The following is a 16404-nucleotide window of genomic DNA, read 5'->3' on the forward strand; positions in this document are numbered from 1 at the left end:
AGGTGCACACACTCGAATAGATGCACGGCATTTTATTAGCTGGATACACTGCTCATACTGTAAGGAAAAATCTTTGCGAGATCGGAAATATTCAATAGTTCATGTTCACATTACTTTAACGTGATTATCCCCTCAAAAGTGCGAGCATTGCAAAACGTACACCGTACAAAAATAAACACCAACAAAAGCTCTCTACTAAGAGTTATATTTATTGGCTACACATTGTGTATGTATGCAGTACATGTCTACTAGTTAAGCCAACGAAAACTCTACCTCATTACCTACATAGTACATGTGAATACACAAATAAATCCCTCGCTGCTTTGGTGTTGTTGTAGTATAGCTACCAAGAGTAGTGACAATGTTGTTGCCTCTTATAGAAACAGTACCTTCAACTTGATGAAAACCAGCAATGTTTAAACCACCTTTTACAATACCAGAAGGAATGGTAGGATCATCTTCTTCATATGATCGTGTTACAAGGTGAATGTTATGATTTCCAGAAATAATCATGATTTTAAAATTCACAGGTAGCCTCTCTGTAGGAAACACTTGGATACTGCATAATCCCCATGTTTGAATATGACCAATTCTACTAATAGCAATGCCTTCAGAAGTTTTGGTCAAATCTATGTACGACGGGGTATGATTAGCATATATGTAGGCATAAGATAAGGCCGTTCTATCAGTGATCTGATGTGGAGGTCCTGCATATTTGTCCGGAAAGAGATGGTACTCCAGAGCAGCTGTATAAAGACTTGGGTCAGCCATTTTGGTTGGTCGAACTATGTTAACTAGATCAGCTTTAGGTATCAGTGGATAACGAATCTCTTGAAAAATATTCTTAACAACAGTTTTAGCAACTTGATCTTGATTGTGCTTGTACCATTCAACAACTCCTAAAAATAAATCCATCTCTCTAATTTTAAGGTCAGAACTCTTACAGAATAAAAGAATGATTTTGCCGGATAAACTTTTGAAGCTTCCATGTTGAACTACTTCATCAGCATGATCACACATGAATTTGAAACAGTGCTCAAATAACTGATCAAATTTCTGATGGGTGGCAATGGCAACAATGGGGAAAACATTCATGATCCCTAATGAGCTTTTGATGAAATTAACAAGCATTGTTTCCAATAGCGCAATATCAAAATAATGCGCAGCAACTAAAATTTGAACAATACAATCTGAATCAACATCCACTTTCCCAGTATACAAGAATGTTAGCAGTTTGTGCAGTGTTTCAGTGTCTGCAGTTGGTAGGTCAATCTCTTTCTGACTACTCTCTCTCATGTTACCATACAACATAGCACGGAACACTGGTGAACCAGCTGCTACTATTGCCCTATGAGCACCCACACTACCTCCATCAGATGTCTTGAATACTATATCATGTGTACTGGAGTCTTCCAACAACGCACCAAATGTTTTCGAGCACCAGTTGTACGTGTCTTGTAAAATAGTGGCTTTAATGTTAGGTATCACTTGTTTAGCTGTACTGTTTCCCGAGCAGTTCCTTCGCTTTGCAGGTGGAGTTGTCACTGTTGCTTCTGTCATACTCTAGAGATTAACAAGAAACAGGTGAGCAAGCCAGTAACTGTATAAAGATCACCATAATGTTATTAACGACAGCTGAACATTAGGTTGTCTTGGCCTCTTGATTAGCTGTATACTATAAATGCACCCATCACATCGAAGCTACTGACGAGAGCACCAAAAACACATCTACGTACCGTACGTGAGTGGGCGTGCCAGCAGTCTCGTGACCAACCGCTCACGCGTGCTTTAAAAATTTCCAGTACACTAATCTTGTGAACATATCTTTGTGTAGATTTTAGTTACAATAATACACACTGCTAGATTACTATAAAATGTTAACTCAGACTACTGCTACGTGCACGAATCAAAGAATAATAATATCAGTTGATACATAGGATTGCTTTTCATATATCTGTATTGCTGTATCTCCTTGTATTGGGTTCTTCAGATGGAAGTCGTTCAGGTGGTAGTGTTGCATCATTGTCTGAGGTGGCTGCTCCACCAGCATCTTCAGCAGACCGCCAGTTAGTTAAATCAACTTCATCTCCCTTGTCTACCTTCTTTCTCTTAAAGAATCCAAACTGTGTAGGTGAAAAAGATGCAACCATTTTGCAAGAGACAATAAGTTCTCAACTTACGAAATATAGCAATATGGTAGCCACAACGATGATAATGATGGCCACAATTATGGGTACAATGATGACCCATGCTTCAACACCATCGTCAGAACCACCTCCAATATTTGCCGGGACTCCCAGTAGTGTTGCCTATAAAATAAATGTAAACAGTATTAACATGAAATGTCAGTCTTACGGTACTCATGTCTGGTTCATGGTCATCTGGTTGTGTAATGAAATTAGCTGAATCACCAGTTATAGTTGCTAATGCACTGGCTTCAAACATGTGTTGTGTAGTAGTGCCCTGTGTATACCAATGTGTGACTTAGTAACTCAGAACACATAAGTAGCACACGTACAGCGAAGGTCTGACTATCGACGTAACCATCTATACGGATGGTTGATGATTCATTTGCTCGCAGATCACTTATGTCACAAGTGATTGCAACACAGGACATATGTGGTTCATTATCAGCACAACTCTGTAAACCAGACAGTACACACATTCAGTTAAACAATGGACAAAGTATGCAATATTTACACTCATACTGTATCATTGATTTAAACTGGTGTGTACCTGTGTGTGTTAGTCTACCCATGTGAGTGAAAATTTATTGTAAAAAACAGTCAGCGTATAAGAAATTGAAGGTCTACAATGACTTGTCTCTTGCCCATGCACATACAAATAGTCATGAAACATTCAACTGTACATTTACTTGTGGTTATAGATACTAAGCTTGGTTCTAAACAACCAATTGATTACGGTGAATTACAAAATAGTTGCAACCGTAAAATACAAGATTGAGACACCCTAATAAAGAAGCCACCAAGTAGGTATCCTAGTAACGGTTAATTGTAGAAACACCTGTACATAAACAAATACACAGAAGTGTGTTTTAAAAGTCACTATAGTGCAGGAAAATGGGCCGTTATAAGCACATGCTTCATATCACAGTGTAACATAGTTTATATAGGTAGTTGCATTTTTGGTTTCCATTGGGTGATATCCCCACAGATAAAACCATATTTTTTAAAGATATCATAATTCTTACAATGGACACTCCAGTGTTTGTATCACTTTGTCTTCTCCTCCTTAGTGGCAGGTCCATAGGGTTCAGGTTAGTTTGGGAACATGATACCTGCAGAGAAACAAGACACCAGTGAGCTAAACAAGAAACACCAGAGAGGCTTTCACAGTAAGTATGGTAATACTTCACTCATAGTTGACCACAAAACTACCTATAATTTTGATTCCTACTGATACTACTACCGTATTTATCCATATAAAAAAGCCCGGGCGTTTATTTCCTATAAGTGATTATGGACCCGGCATGTAAACAAGCCTGGCGTCTATTCAGGCCCAGGCGTTTATTTATTAGAGCACATGAGGTGAAGGGTAATTGTGAACAAAGTGGTGCTGAGAGTACTTCTATAATCAACTTACAGTTTGGAATCTTCACTTTGCAACAATGAAATATGAAGTGAAGTGTGTTTATCCAGTATATAGACTCTTGTACCGACTCCGGCATTTATTAGAATCGAAGGGGTCAGTGGAAAAGGGGGGTAACCCACATTTGAAAAATAAAACAGGTGTATGGTGGGCATTAAATAGATTTTTCTGACATTCATCATATCAGACAATTCAATGTATTTTAATGTCATTCAGCTACAGTATGAAAATGTACTGTTTGTTCAATTAGAATTTTAAAAATAAAACTGATTCTAAAAAAACCTGTTAATTTTAGCAACTTTTATATGCTCACCTGTATAGCACATATATCATATAGGGGGTGGGAGGGTGCGGAGGGGAGGGGTGGTGGGCCGCCCACGCACAAGAAGTGGTTGACAGTGAAAAAACAGTCTATAAGTATCATACAACTGTTTTAATATATACGTTCTTTGATATTGTATATGCATTAGTTTGCCAGTGATAGGTATAAACGGCGAAAAGAATGTAATAAATTGTCCGCCCACGCCCAATTTGCGCCTTCGTTAAAATGGCCTTGCTCAAAGACGATTAAATGTCTATGACATAGTTTTCTGTATAAATACTTTGGTTTGTTTATCATGCTGTAATATTGTGCTGCTGTGTTAGGCTATAATAATATTAATGCTTATATTATTTAATGATGTTTGTTTCTATTACTTTAGCGCACGGTGGGAGGTGGAAGCGTCCATGATGACGATTGGGCAATGTGCAAATAAGGTGAGTGTATGCTTTGTAAAAAGAAGCCCACGTAGCTGTGCAGGGCTCATCTTCTGTACAGCTCATCTTCTGTACAGATCAGCTTTTGTATAGTCTTTCATTATTTTATTTTTCCCGAGGGGTAGCCAACTCCCACGCAAAACACAGAAATGGTATACCAGAGGGATTGCCAATGCCCATGCAAGCACCCAAATGGTGTGTACGAGACTCCCAATCTTTATGTATTTTTAAAAGCATTTAGTGAGATTGCTAACTAGTAACTACCTGTACAGTTGTTGATCTACATCTTGTTCTAGTTATTCATGATTGATCATTGTCTACTTTCTCCATTATTTTTACATGATTTTGGATTTAGGATTTGGTTTCTAATATATTTGTGTATTTCTGATTGGATTTCTCACATAGCATACAAGAGTCCCAAGGCATTGGCTACCCCTCGCTTTTTACCAAAAGCCAGTTCATCTCTAGTTGACAAAGATAGTGTGACCATCTAATTATGATATTTCAATCTAAATTAAATTCTTGATCACAGATACACATTTCCCTTGTTGCTATATGTGGCGCACCACAAAATTAACCAATGTAAACAACCATTACCATACCTTGTAGTGTTTTATTTTTATGTGAATATGTATTGAAGTGTGTGTGTAGTGTGTGTTTGTGTGTAGTGTGTGTGTGTGTGTGTGTGTAGTGTGTGTAGTGTGTGTGTGTGTGTAGTGTGTGTGTGTGTAGTGTGTGTGTGTGTGTAGTGTGTGTGTGTGTGTAGTGTGTGTGTGTGTGTGTGTGTGTGTGTAGTGTGTGTAGTGTGTGTGTGTGTGTAGTGTGTGTGTGTGTAGTGTGTAGTGTGTGCGTGATAAAGATTTTTTAAAATTCACCAATTTAAATGTGACTGTTTTTTCCACAGGTTTATATGTTGGAGAACTGCAAACAACTAACTTGAAATTTTTATAATGACCATTTTTTTAAAATATTTATTTTATTACATGTACAAAATACAAAGATGTATCACGTAATCAAAACAGTTATTAGCATGATGTACAAGGACTGTTGACCATTGAAAAGTTGATGAATTAAACATTCAAGAACGGAATGCTTTTCCATTGCAACTCACCCACGCAATAGAGCGCGCGCGTCACTAATAATCAGTGCTCAGCCGGGGTATGCGACTATTGGATTGAGATGGTGATTTTTATAAAATTATTTGTACCGTGTAAAACGTTCGTCACGAACGGTATAGCTAGCTGAAGTATTCAAGAAAGGATAGATCTAGCCTGGTATAACCTGGAATCGTTAAAAAGTTCGCGCCTGGATTGTTGGGGTGAGCCAATATTTTCATTGTCAATGGTTCTATGTGTAATGTTAAACCCCCTACTTTGTACCATGAAGAAGGCCGTATTAAGCTGTTACATTTTACGTGAAAGTAGATGTCATGCTGGCCATTCCTGCTAGAACCTGGAAAAGGTTAAAAAGTTATCTTGCGCTCCATAACAGAGCCTTGAAAACCTGCTTCCAGTGTAGACGCGTGTATCTTGTCAATAAATTTTTTTTATTAAAAGTCGCTTAATTGTTGGATATGTGAATTGCTGTAGACTAATGTAAATTTAAATTTGATTGTGACTTGAACTTTTTAAGTCAAGTTGTTAAATTTTGTGGAAACATTATTAACATGCCTAACCAAGCAATTTTGTTTTTACAAAATGGTAAATCTCAAAATGTGGGTTACCCCCTTTTTCCACTGACCCCTTCAATTATAGCCTAGTTTTTGGCACCCTGGTGTCTATACAGACCCAGGCGTGTATTCTGTAGTTTGGGATGAAGTACCCTGCGTGCATTTGAACCAGGCGTGTATTTGAGTCCGGTTTTATATATACACAGGCAAGTAGCCTTCTTTGGCCAATAAAAATGCCCTTGATATTCTTCACAATCATTGGTTGGGTCCAAACATAGCTTCTATGAGTGGATCAGTTGTAGACATGCTACATGTACCATTTCCCCCAGCAAAACCTAGTAGATAGTCACTTTTTCACTTAGTGGGTTGAGGGACAAAATGAAAAGCATATAATATTCATTGGTCTAAACTGAATGATACATACATACATAGTACACTCCTTCGTATTACCTTATCAACACAGAGGAACTAACGTATACGAGACAAGAGCCTTAATTAGTACCTACATTCCTAATTTATTGTTATATTTGCAACATTAGTGAACTACAATACCACATCATTCTATTGTGTGTGTAAGTCTTGATAAGCCCCTCCATTCTTCATCAAACAGTTAAAGTGACTGCTCTATTAGAGTATCTAGTCTAAGTTGTGCATTTTATTAGAGGAATTGAACAGGGCTCTGTATATAAATGAACTTAATTTATCTGAAGCTTTTCAATTATTTGAATGCACTCAGGGCCTAATGAGTTTGAACAATAGATAATAGAGGGACCACTGTAACAATCATTCGGTTATGGTTGCATGATGAATGCTTACTTTCAAATAACATCATCTTACTAACATATTTAACCAGTACTTACATCATCAGAATCTCCTACTATACTATGGGGATAGAGGTAACCTTGACTCGGCCACATAATGGTCAGCTGAACAGATGGGATGGCGGAAGGACCACGGTTTCTCACTACAAACTGTCCTTGTACCAGTGGGCCCAAATCAGCCACTGATCCAGTACTTGTTGTCTGAGCATTACCACCAATTTCAACTGAGTCAGGTCTGAATGACCTAGAAGATGTACACACATTGTAAACCAACATGTTCAGTGACCTATTGTAGCACTACATACTACAGAACAGCTTCTCCATTAACAGAATTATAACCGATGGCTCATTACAGATTTCTATATGTGGGATCAATACTGTATCATCTTTTGCACCTGCACTTAGTACTTCATTTCTAGGTTCAACAGGCTGCTACAGTGTGTGCTAGGCTTAAGCAACTGGTTTAAATCTTGCATTTCCTTTTTAACCAGGTGCATTCCCCGCAGACAAAGGCTGACTGAAGGGCATGCACCTGGTTACTGTAGTTGTTTTGGAAAGTGTGTGTGTGTGTGTGTGTGTGTGTGTGTGTGTGTGTGTGTGTGTGTGTGTGTGTGTGTGTGTGTGTGTGTGTGTGTGTGTGTGTGTGTGTGTGTGTGTGTGTGTGTGTGTGTGTGTGTGTGTGTGTGTGTGTGTGTGTGTGTGTGTGTGTGTGTGTGTGTGTGTGTGTGTGTGTGTGTGTGTGTGTGTGTGTGTGTGTGTGTGTGTGTGTGTGTGTGTGTGTGTGTGTGTGTGTGTGTGTGTGTGTGTGTGTGTGTGTGGCTGTGTATCTATCTGCCTATCTACCTATGTTTGTCTGTATGCACCCACATAACCAAAGCCATGAAATGGCAAAAGCAGTCAGTTTGTGAGTAATAAAGGCTAAATAAGGCCTGTATTATACTTCCGCACAGGTAAGCTGTGACTCGAATGTGGTTTGATTTCCCAATGTAAAATACAGGTGTAGCAACTCTCTACAAACATTGTGAACAGCCTTCCCAATGACTGGTTGCTTAAGCACAATCAAAGCCAGATTTACACCAGGACATGCTGCAACTAGCAACTATGCATTGAACCACACCAAATAACAGCACTACAAGTCAGTACTTAAAAATTGTATTTGAATTCTACAGAGGAAACACCTGAACACTACATTGATTAGATTGTACTCAAAAGCAGTAAGCTCGAAGAGACACTGCATATGGAATACTTTAATTTCAACAGATTTCAAACTGTTACAGCACCTGAAGATATCAACTTACGATTGCACAAAAACGTCTGCTTCTGCTGACACACCTACTACTGCTTCATCACTATTGTCCGTTACATTGAGCTCTTTACTGGAGCTACATGAATTACATAAAGTGTACAGTACTGCCTGAGTGCCAGTAATATTAACATACCTGGTAGAGTTAAAGTATATTGTAAAATTTCCTTCAGAGCCAATAATATTTCTTGTCTGGATTCGAAAAATGAGGTCAATATCCTAAGAAAACAAAACATGACACTGTCACAAAGAAACCACGTATCACATACATCATTAGCTGTAAGGACAACACCAATTCCACACTCTACTTCCACAGTGGTTGAACTGTTACTCCTGGTACTGCAAATATAGGCCAACTGCCCCTATAAGAAATTGACTACTGAACAATTTGAGGTAGTATATGTGAACTTACAGGGCCACTTTGAAATACACTGATGAATCCCACAATGTTTGGAACAATTAAAGAAACAACTGGGGCCACTGCTGGTTCAGTTGCTGCGTTATTTAATCTAACTGGAATTCGAACTGCAGTTACCACTCCTGCAGCAACATTGTCCAATTCACCGTCAATATTGCTGTCCCTTCTAAAAATACATAAGGCGACAAGATTATTAAATCTTCAGTGAATCTAATGACAATTGGCAAGTTAGATGTTGCACATACGCATACACTTCAGAACCCATCACTGGGTTAGTTTAAAACAGGACAATTTTTTATTAATTGTCTTTCCCTCCACATTATACATGAACAACGACCTACTCAAATTCAATATTATTATCCATGACAGTGAGTTGAAGATCAGCCATACAGACATTATCAAGACCACAGTCTTTCAACAATGGTATCTACACAGAGTGATTCACATATAAGAACATGAAACACCACAAATTAGAATACACATTTCTACTTGTACATACCTGTATCCTGGCATCACCAATAACTCTCAGTATTGGTCTTGTACTTATATCTACAGCATCTAACGCTCGATTTCCATCAGTTGCAGCCACCACAGGGTCAGCCAAAGAGAAGATAAAATCAACAGTAATAGGAGTGTATACATCTCCATCTGGATCACCCTGTCAATAGTGACTTATTTTACAAGTTTAGCTCAGTATCAGGAATACTGTACAATGCACACAAAAATTTTGATGGCAGTTATAATGTATGCTACGTTTTAAAACTGTATGTCCCTCTCCTCTTCCCTCCACTAGCTCATTAACAGATAATGTCTCATACATAAATGGCCAAAGAAGCCTTTTCCATTGTATTCTACTCAAATGCTTATGCTACAGGACTTCCATTATATGAACACAGTTTGATCACAAGCACGTTCAGATGTACACGAAGCCCATTCATTTATATTAGGCTGAGCAATATTATTGTTTTGTGATGTATCAAAAGTATCGATATTGTGATATCATGATGATGATCAAAGTGCTGAAGAGTGGTTTACTAGTTATAAAGTACCAAGGGTTATTTAGGATGAATAAAGAACAGTTGTGCGGACAGCCATGGATAAACAGCTGCATAGTTTAATTACGTGTTCAGCAGTGCATGACACTTAATATTGCTAAAACCAGCCAACCTAATCAATCCTATTTGCTAGTTTTACAGCTAGAAACAGACTGTATGGTCACCTCACTAATGGTCTGATGGTGGAGAACTGAAGCAGTTTGGATACTCAAGGTGAACGCTTACAAGAACATGACTAAGAAAGTACCTATAACACTTTAAGCACTGCCTATACTGATGTACAGCCTTTATGGGGATGTCAACTAAAATTATATAAGTTCAACGACTCTAATAGAACAGTCATTCTTGGAGTTTGGTCTTTGGATAACTGTGGTTCTATAGAAGTTTGGTCCACCTACAAAGGGTTCTTGTAGGAATGATAATGACATGTAGGACCAGCAATGATTGAATTATGTGTAAGTATTGTGAAGTATTCAGTATCATGAGCAAAGGGTTTAGGTTAGCATTGGTCAAGATACTAAAATGGCAGTGAGCTCTATTAAACAACTCTACAAACACTTACTATAATAGAACAAACACATGTTGGCTAAATACTCTAAAAAAACCAGTTGCCATTCTTCATTGTTTGGTGACCCCTGTTGTTACAATGGCTGTTCAGCCCCTTCCCCAAGTAGCTCAACAAATAAACAGTATGGTATATTAGGCTAATAGAGTTAACCGGTATATTAGGCTAATAGAGTTAACCAGTACTTAGTACTAATGTATTGAGTATTGTTGGTACATATGGCAAACCCGAATACACATATAACTGTGTGTACCAATAAAACATACATACAATATTATACATATATATGTATCTTACTTACCTACACGTCTGATACAAACACTACTTTAATTTTAAAAACTAACCGAGAAGGTTACTGTAGATTCTGTTACACATCGTTCATTGCTGACTGGAAGTGGAAGCACACCACTAATTTCATTGTTATCATTTTGAAATTCAGCTCGGCTTAATAGACCATTCTCAGTATTTTCTCTTTCCAATATAAACCGGTAATTAATATCTGAAACAAAATAAAATATGTTAACCAGAAGCTGGTTTTAGTACAATAGTCTACAAACAAGCATACAAGCTATTTGCAGCTATGTTGCCATGCAACTGCAGGTCATTATATAATGAAAGTCAACTGTCTGTACCAGCAAACTTGATAATCCCCAAATGTGCCATTTGTGTACAAAATGACCTGCCTAAATAAACACCAGGGTCGGTGACCACATTAAGGGATCACAGATATAAAAAGTAGCAAGTTGCGGCTATATTAGCACACAAATGACACCACCCATCAGCTAAAAGGTTGCAACGTGATTGCTAGGGAAAATCTCTAGTTATAATTTGTCCAGTACTAAAAGAGGGACTATCCCACAAGTTATGATACATGTATTATACCAACCAAGATTTTATGTAACCGCAGGGTGATGAAATGTTTGTAGCCAACTAAACCAGTTTGTAGCCAACTAAACCAGCAAATCGCCCAAGACTGAGCAGGGATACACACTGAACAGTATTGGTTTAACATGGCAACACAGGGGTGAAATTCTGAGCGATGCTCTGCCCTCTTTACACCAGTCCTGCTCTCACACTCGTTTGAACTCATGTCTTGTGTCTGATCATCATTACGTTTACATGGAAAAGAAGCCATTTAACATTCACATAGTTATCTGACACAGCACTATATGACATTAGATAATCTTGTCTCTTTTCCAATATTATTAACTATTGACACACCTCTATTGGGAACTTGTACATCATAATTATTATTCAGACACAAATACAAGTATGTACACTATTGTGATAACATACTGAGATTATCTGGCAGACTTTGACCACTATAGGTGAGGCATACTTGTACTGGAGTGCTAAAAGAGAACACAAAAGATAAACAAATAATGTTATGCATCATGTAGTGTACTGTCACTAACATAAGATGAACATGTGACAAGCCTTATTAGCATTTCACATGTAGAAAATTTTTAATCAGTTGCATGCCTGAAATTGTTTTTGTAAAAACATGTGTGTGTATGCAAATCCATTTAATGATAAAAGCAGCCAACATATACAGTACGTTAATAAAGCCAGTATTAAACTATGGCATATAGACATTGGGGTGGTTTATTTAATAGTTACATCCCAGTGCGTGGGAGTATCAAAGCGCCGCATTGGGTTATAACTACCATACAGCTAGACAGAGCGGTGCTGCTACTGTACGATATATTAGTTATCACCCAGTGATAACTAACTTATCACCCTGTTGCGGAGCCACTCAGTCTCGTTCGTGACATCATAATAACCGCGAATGGTATTGTTTACCAATGGAACAAAGAGCCAAATAAGGAAATATTGATACAAAACACACCAATACAGCACTTAAAACTAGCTAAATCTTACAAGAAAACTGTTAATCCTTTACACAATAACACTACAAGTTACCAATACGATAGTTTAACAAATGTCAAGAATAGTCCGTGACGATTTTCGCTCCAGCAATCACTCCCAACAGTCACTATGGTGAAGAACTAACTTCCTCTAGCTTCATCGTTCTATCTCGGACTATGGTAGCCACTTGTTGGTCTTTATTTTTCTCTTGCACACCACGCGACACCACCATACCAACTTCTGACGAAGGCGAATCATACCTGGAACCGCTGCTTCATAACACCGCCCTTCGCTACAGTTTGTAGGCAGTATGTAAGGTCTCTCTTGTGGCTACGAAGTAGAATCTCCACACAATTCGGACGAAATCTTGAGCACAGTGACAGGAACTCAAACCGGAACTTAATTTACTATCCGTAAACTTCTGCGCACTCCCACGCACTGGGATATAAAATAGTTATATCCCGTATGCTCGGATGATATCATTGTTATTACACTCGTCCTCGGCTCCGCCTCGTGTAATAACAATGATATCACCCTCGTACTGGGATATAACTATAACTTATATCATGGCCACAAGGGATTTGCCTGATATATATGCCCAAGCCCGAGGGCATATATATCAGGCAAATCCCGAGTGGCCATGGTATAAGTAATATATACCACTCTGGCATGCTCACCTAATAGGTGAAGGAAGACAAACCTGCATTTACCACATAACTTTTATACAGAGGTTTGCAAAAATCGATTGTGGGTTTAAATTGTGGGCACAAAAAAGAAATGATTGTGGGTTCCACTGGTTGTAGTGATACCATTTTAAACAAAATAACCACTTTGTGGATGAATAAAGTTACCTAAGGTGCTAAAATAAACACTTAGACATATAGGTTGTGAATGTTTGAGGCATCTTTTCTTGCAATTGAAATGTACTCTGTAGAAAAACAATCCCCACACTGCAAAAATGATTATTTAGTGATGCTTAGTAACTGAACTATGCAATGCTGACTAACTCAATTCTTTTTACTTCACAACAATGCTCCTAACTAAATCAACATGTTTAACTCAAACCCACAATGCAAAACTTTAAGCAGCTCTAATTCAAACCCACAATGCAAAACTTTAAGTATCTCTATATAAATAATCAAAGAGAATTGATGCTTTGTAGCTGCCTCAGCATCAAAGGCAGTTGTGGTCAGGGCTATATCATGATATTGCCCTGACCACAGGGCGATATCTAGATATTGCCCTGCGGTCAGGGCAATATGTGATATATAACCCTGTGGTTTCCTTTGATCTGAGGTGTCAAAGTGGTATATTTAAAATATGTAACACTTTCACACCTCACTTCAAAGTGAAGGGAAGGTGTATAAGTGGTATAATAGCACTGCTACCAGTGCTCAGGAATGCATTAACGAGAATAGGACGTAGTATATACAAGTTATGTACCACTCTGCGTGGGCAGTTCAAAGGCACCGCCAGTGCCATAATTTGTATATTGCACTGCTGCAGACAGCAGCGAGTGCATTATAACTTATAACGCACTGGTTGCGGTTTTTAAGACCACAACGAGTGCATTATAAGTTATAATGCACCGACCGCAGTGCAATATACAGATATTGCACTGGCTGCAGTTTTGTGCAGCATAGCACAAGTGCCGGTGGCGAAGACCATTACGACACCTCACCTAATAGGTGGAAAGACACTTCACAGATCACTCGAATTCTTTTATAGCCTGACATGTAAAGGTCGATTGTGGGCCATAACGTCACCAATACGTATAATGTTTACAAGCAGCCAATGGCGATCGAAAAATCCAACACGGGTGGCCACAACTCTAGTCTACATATATATATAAACGTACTTATACACCTTACTAGTCTGGTGCCATCTTAGCCCAGATTAAACTGTAGCCCACTTCGACAATGACTTAATAAAACAAATATATTCTAAATAATACTAACCTTTACGTTCGATTGTGGTAACCAGTTTTGTCATGCCACCTGATTCGAGTTTAGCCAGTGTGAATAGTAAGAATTAGACTAGCATCGTTTAGTAGTTAGGTTTTGTTTACTTAAAACGTCTATTTAGCTACTTTTTTTTGCTCGAGAGAATCACTATGGCGATTAGTCTGGCGCTTAGTCTATATGGCGATTGAGTGATCACGCTGGCATGCTGAGCACTACATGATGAGAGTCGAACAGCGAATGCAGGTTAGTGATATAACCCATAGCGTACTAGCTTTCAATATCTCAGGTGGCTGCAGTACTGCAGGGGGAACGTCATCGCAACGTCCGGCTTGGTTACCCACAATGGATGTTAGAAACTTGGCCTTTATAAGTGTTACAGCTGTCTTGTGAGACTCTCCCCACCTATTAGGTGAGCGGTACATAACAGTTATACAACGTGCACTCGTGCTCTGCCTGTATAAACGCACTTGCCTTCGGGCCTAACGGCCCTCAGGCTCGTGTGTTTATATCAGGCAAAGCACTCGTGGCCGTTGTATAACTATATAATATCCCTCCTAGGAGGGATATAACTTGTATATACTACCTCCTATTCTCGTTACTGGATTCCAGACATTCCAGCTTGTTAGAGCATTCCAGGCAATACTACACTGGTCTGCAGCTAACTGTAATAGGGTGGATTGCTCAGTTTTATAGACACTCCAAAAATTTTCGATTGTGGGTAAAAGTAAATATTTGTAATCATTTTGACAGTAAAACAGCAAAAACGATTTACAACACACTAAACTAAGTATAAACAGCAAAAAGACCTAAAAACAGCAAAAAAAGATCAATAAACTAGCAAAACAAGCTACAAAACGAGCAGAATAATGTAGGGATACAACAAATGTAGTTCACATAGAGTCATTGAGAACTTGGTCAACTGATATTCCTTCCAACAATTCAGTGAAATTGAAATCACTCTTGTTCTCACTTTCTCCGACAACATTTCCTGAAAATGCTATGGTGCAATTCGTAAAATTGCATCCGCTAAGCATCATAGTAGGCATTGACTTCTGGAGAGGTTTATTAACTGTACTGTGAACTACAACAGTTGATGAACCACATGCTTGATCATCTTTATCGGAAGGAGGCCAGGCTGAAACAATTCCATTATTGGACATGACATTTGACACATCCAGAAGCTGAGGAGGCTGGGCTGAAACAATTCCGTTATTGGACATGACATTTGACACATCTAGGAGCTAAGATTCAGTGGTTCTCTCATACCGTCGCAGGGAGTCTAATGATTTATGGCCAGTTCTTTGCTGGATGATTTTCTCAGGGACCCCAGCTTGATACATTGTGGTAGTCCCATATGCACGAAGGCTATGGTTTGTAAACTTTCTAGACAAGTGCATCTAACGACATTTCTTTCATCATTTTACTTAATGTGTTTTTCCCCACAGGTGTCTTAGTATACCATGGCATCGATGGCTCAGCAAGTTTAGATGAGACAGGAGTAAGGTAGAAATTGTCAGCCTCTATTGCTTCAACTGGTATCTTCTGCAAGTATTTATCCAGTATCTGGACATGACAAATAGTTCCCTCTGTGTTTTCATACTGATGGACGACCTTGTTGTCACTATTTATTGAATTAAATCCTCCCTGTCTGTTTTTGGAGCCAAATTCTGTATAAACATAGCTGGATACATCCTTGCCATTAACCTGGACCGTCTCCCTTTAAATTGTGACAACTTTAATCCACGCTGCTCTGTACCTCCTCTCAAACAAAAATTTTTGCCATTGTAAAAAAACACTGCTCTGAGTTAGCCTTTTGGAGTATCCATGTTTAAAGTGCCACTCTCCCATAGTTCTGTTTCATTATTACTTGTCAAAACTGGCGTGGCTTTGGTCTCAGCACCAATTCCCTTTCTATGAAGTTGTTTAAATACAGCATCACAGGTATTCTTAAGGGGTTTAAAGCGGGGGTCAGTAAACAGTTTGATATCTTTACTGGGGTGAACTTTACGAAGGTATCTTTGCAAACCTGCCAGTAGCAATTGTAAACTGCGTGGAGTGTATTCCTTTCCATCAGATCTCCTCGTTTCAGACACATACCAACACAACCACTTACAAGCCACAGTCTCGTCCTCAAACGCATTTTCGGGGCATTTTTCCTCTGGAAAACGTTGATTTCTTGCCAGACGCCATGTTTCAAAGTTTCTCAAGGCCCACTCTGTGCTTTTCATCGTGTTTTCCGGACAGCTGTCCTCCATAAAACCTTCGAGATCATCAACAGTGACGTCAAAAGAGAAATGATTGCTTCCTTTCTTAGGTAGAGGTTCCTCACGGGTTGTTGCCATCGGCTCCTTTCTCTTCAAGCTCAATGGCTTTCT

General features: G+C 38.7%; 2 protein-coding genes across 2 annotated transcripts in view; both read right to left on the reverse strand.

The window, feature by feature from the left end:
- Nucleotides 1-98: 98 nt before the first annotated feature.
- LOC136249455 (BTB/POZ domain-containing protein 9-like) lies at nt 99-1761 on the reverse strand. Its single transcript, XM_066041464.1, has one exon. It carries the CDS (start codon nt 1558-1560, stop codon nt 253-255), a length of 1308 nt encoding a protein of 435 aa, XP_065897536.1. The 5' UTR covers nt 1561-1761; the 3' UTR covers nt 99-252.
- A 34-nt stretch (nt 1762-1795) lies between these two features.
- Nucleotides 1796-16404, reverse strand: part of LOC136249453 (integrin alpha-V-like) — a 58489-nt gene continuing 43880 nt past the window's right edge. Inside the window, exons 17-30 of the mRNA XM_066041462.1 lie at nt 11493-11548; nt 10541-10695; nt 9076-9234; nt 8918-9003; nt 8571-8742; nt 8428-8520; nt 8295-8377; nt 8154-8237; nt 6895-7099; nt 3212-3298; nt 2519-2641; nt 2356-2463; nt 2181-2309; nt 1796-2123 (exon numbers count right to left, since the gene is read on the reverse strand). Coding sequence (XP_065897534.1) covers nt 1947-2123; nt 2181-2309; nt 2356-2463; nt 2519-2641; nt 3212-3298; nt 6895-7099; nt 8154-8237; nt 8295-8377; nt 8428-8520; nt 8571-8742; nt 8918-9003; nt 9076-9234; nt 10541-10695; nt 11493-11548 — 1717 coding nt within the window. The 3' untranslated portion in view covers nt 1796-1946. The remainder of the gene's footprint in view (nt 2124-2180; nt 2310-2355; nt 2464-2518; nt 2642-3211; nt 3299-6894; nt 7100-8153; nt 8238-8294; nt 8378-8427; nt 8521-8570; nt 8743-8917; nt 9004-9075; nt 9235-10540; nt 10696-11492; nt 11549-16404) is intronic.

The sequence above is a fragment of the Dysidea avara genome, chromosome 3, assembly GCF_963678975.1.
Source record: "Dysidea avara chromosome 3, odDysAvar1.4, whole genome shotgun sequence".
Classification (NCBI taxonomy): domain Eukaryota; kingdom Metazoa; phylum Porifera; class Demospongiae; order Dictyoceratida; family Dysideidae; genus Dysidea; species Dysidea avara.

Bases quoted from the DNA above. Each gene is read 5' to 3' on its own strand.
- LOC136249455 (XM_066041464.1), bottom strand. From the start codon at position 1,560: ATGACAGAAGCAACAGTGACAACTCCACCTGCAAAGCGAAGGAACTGC.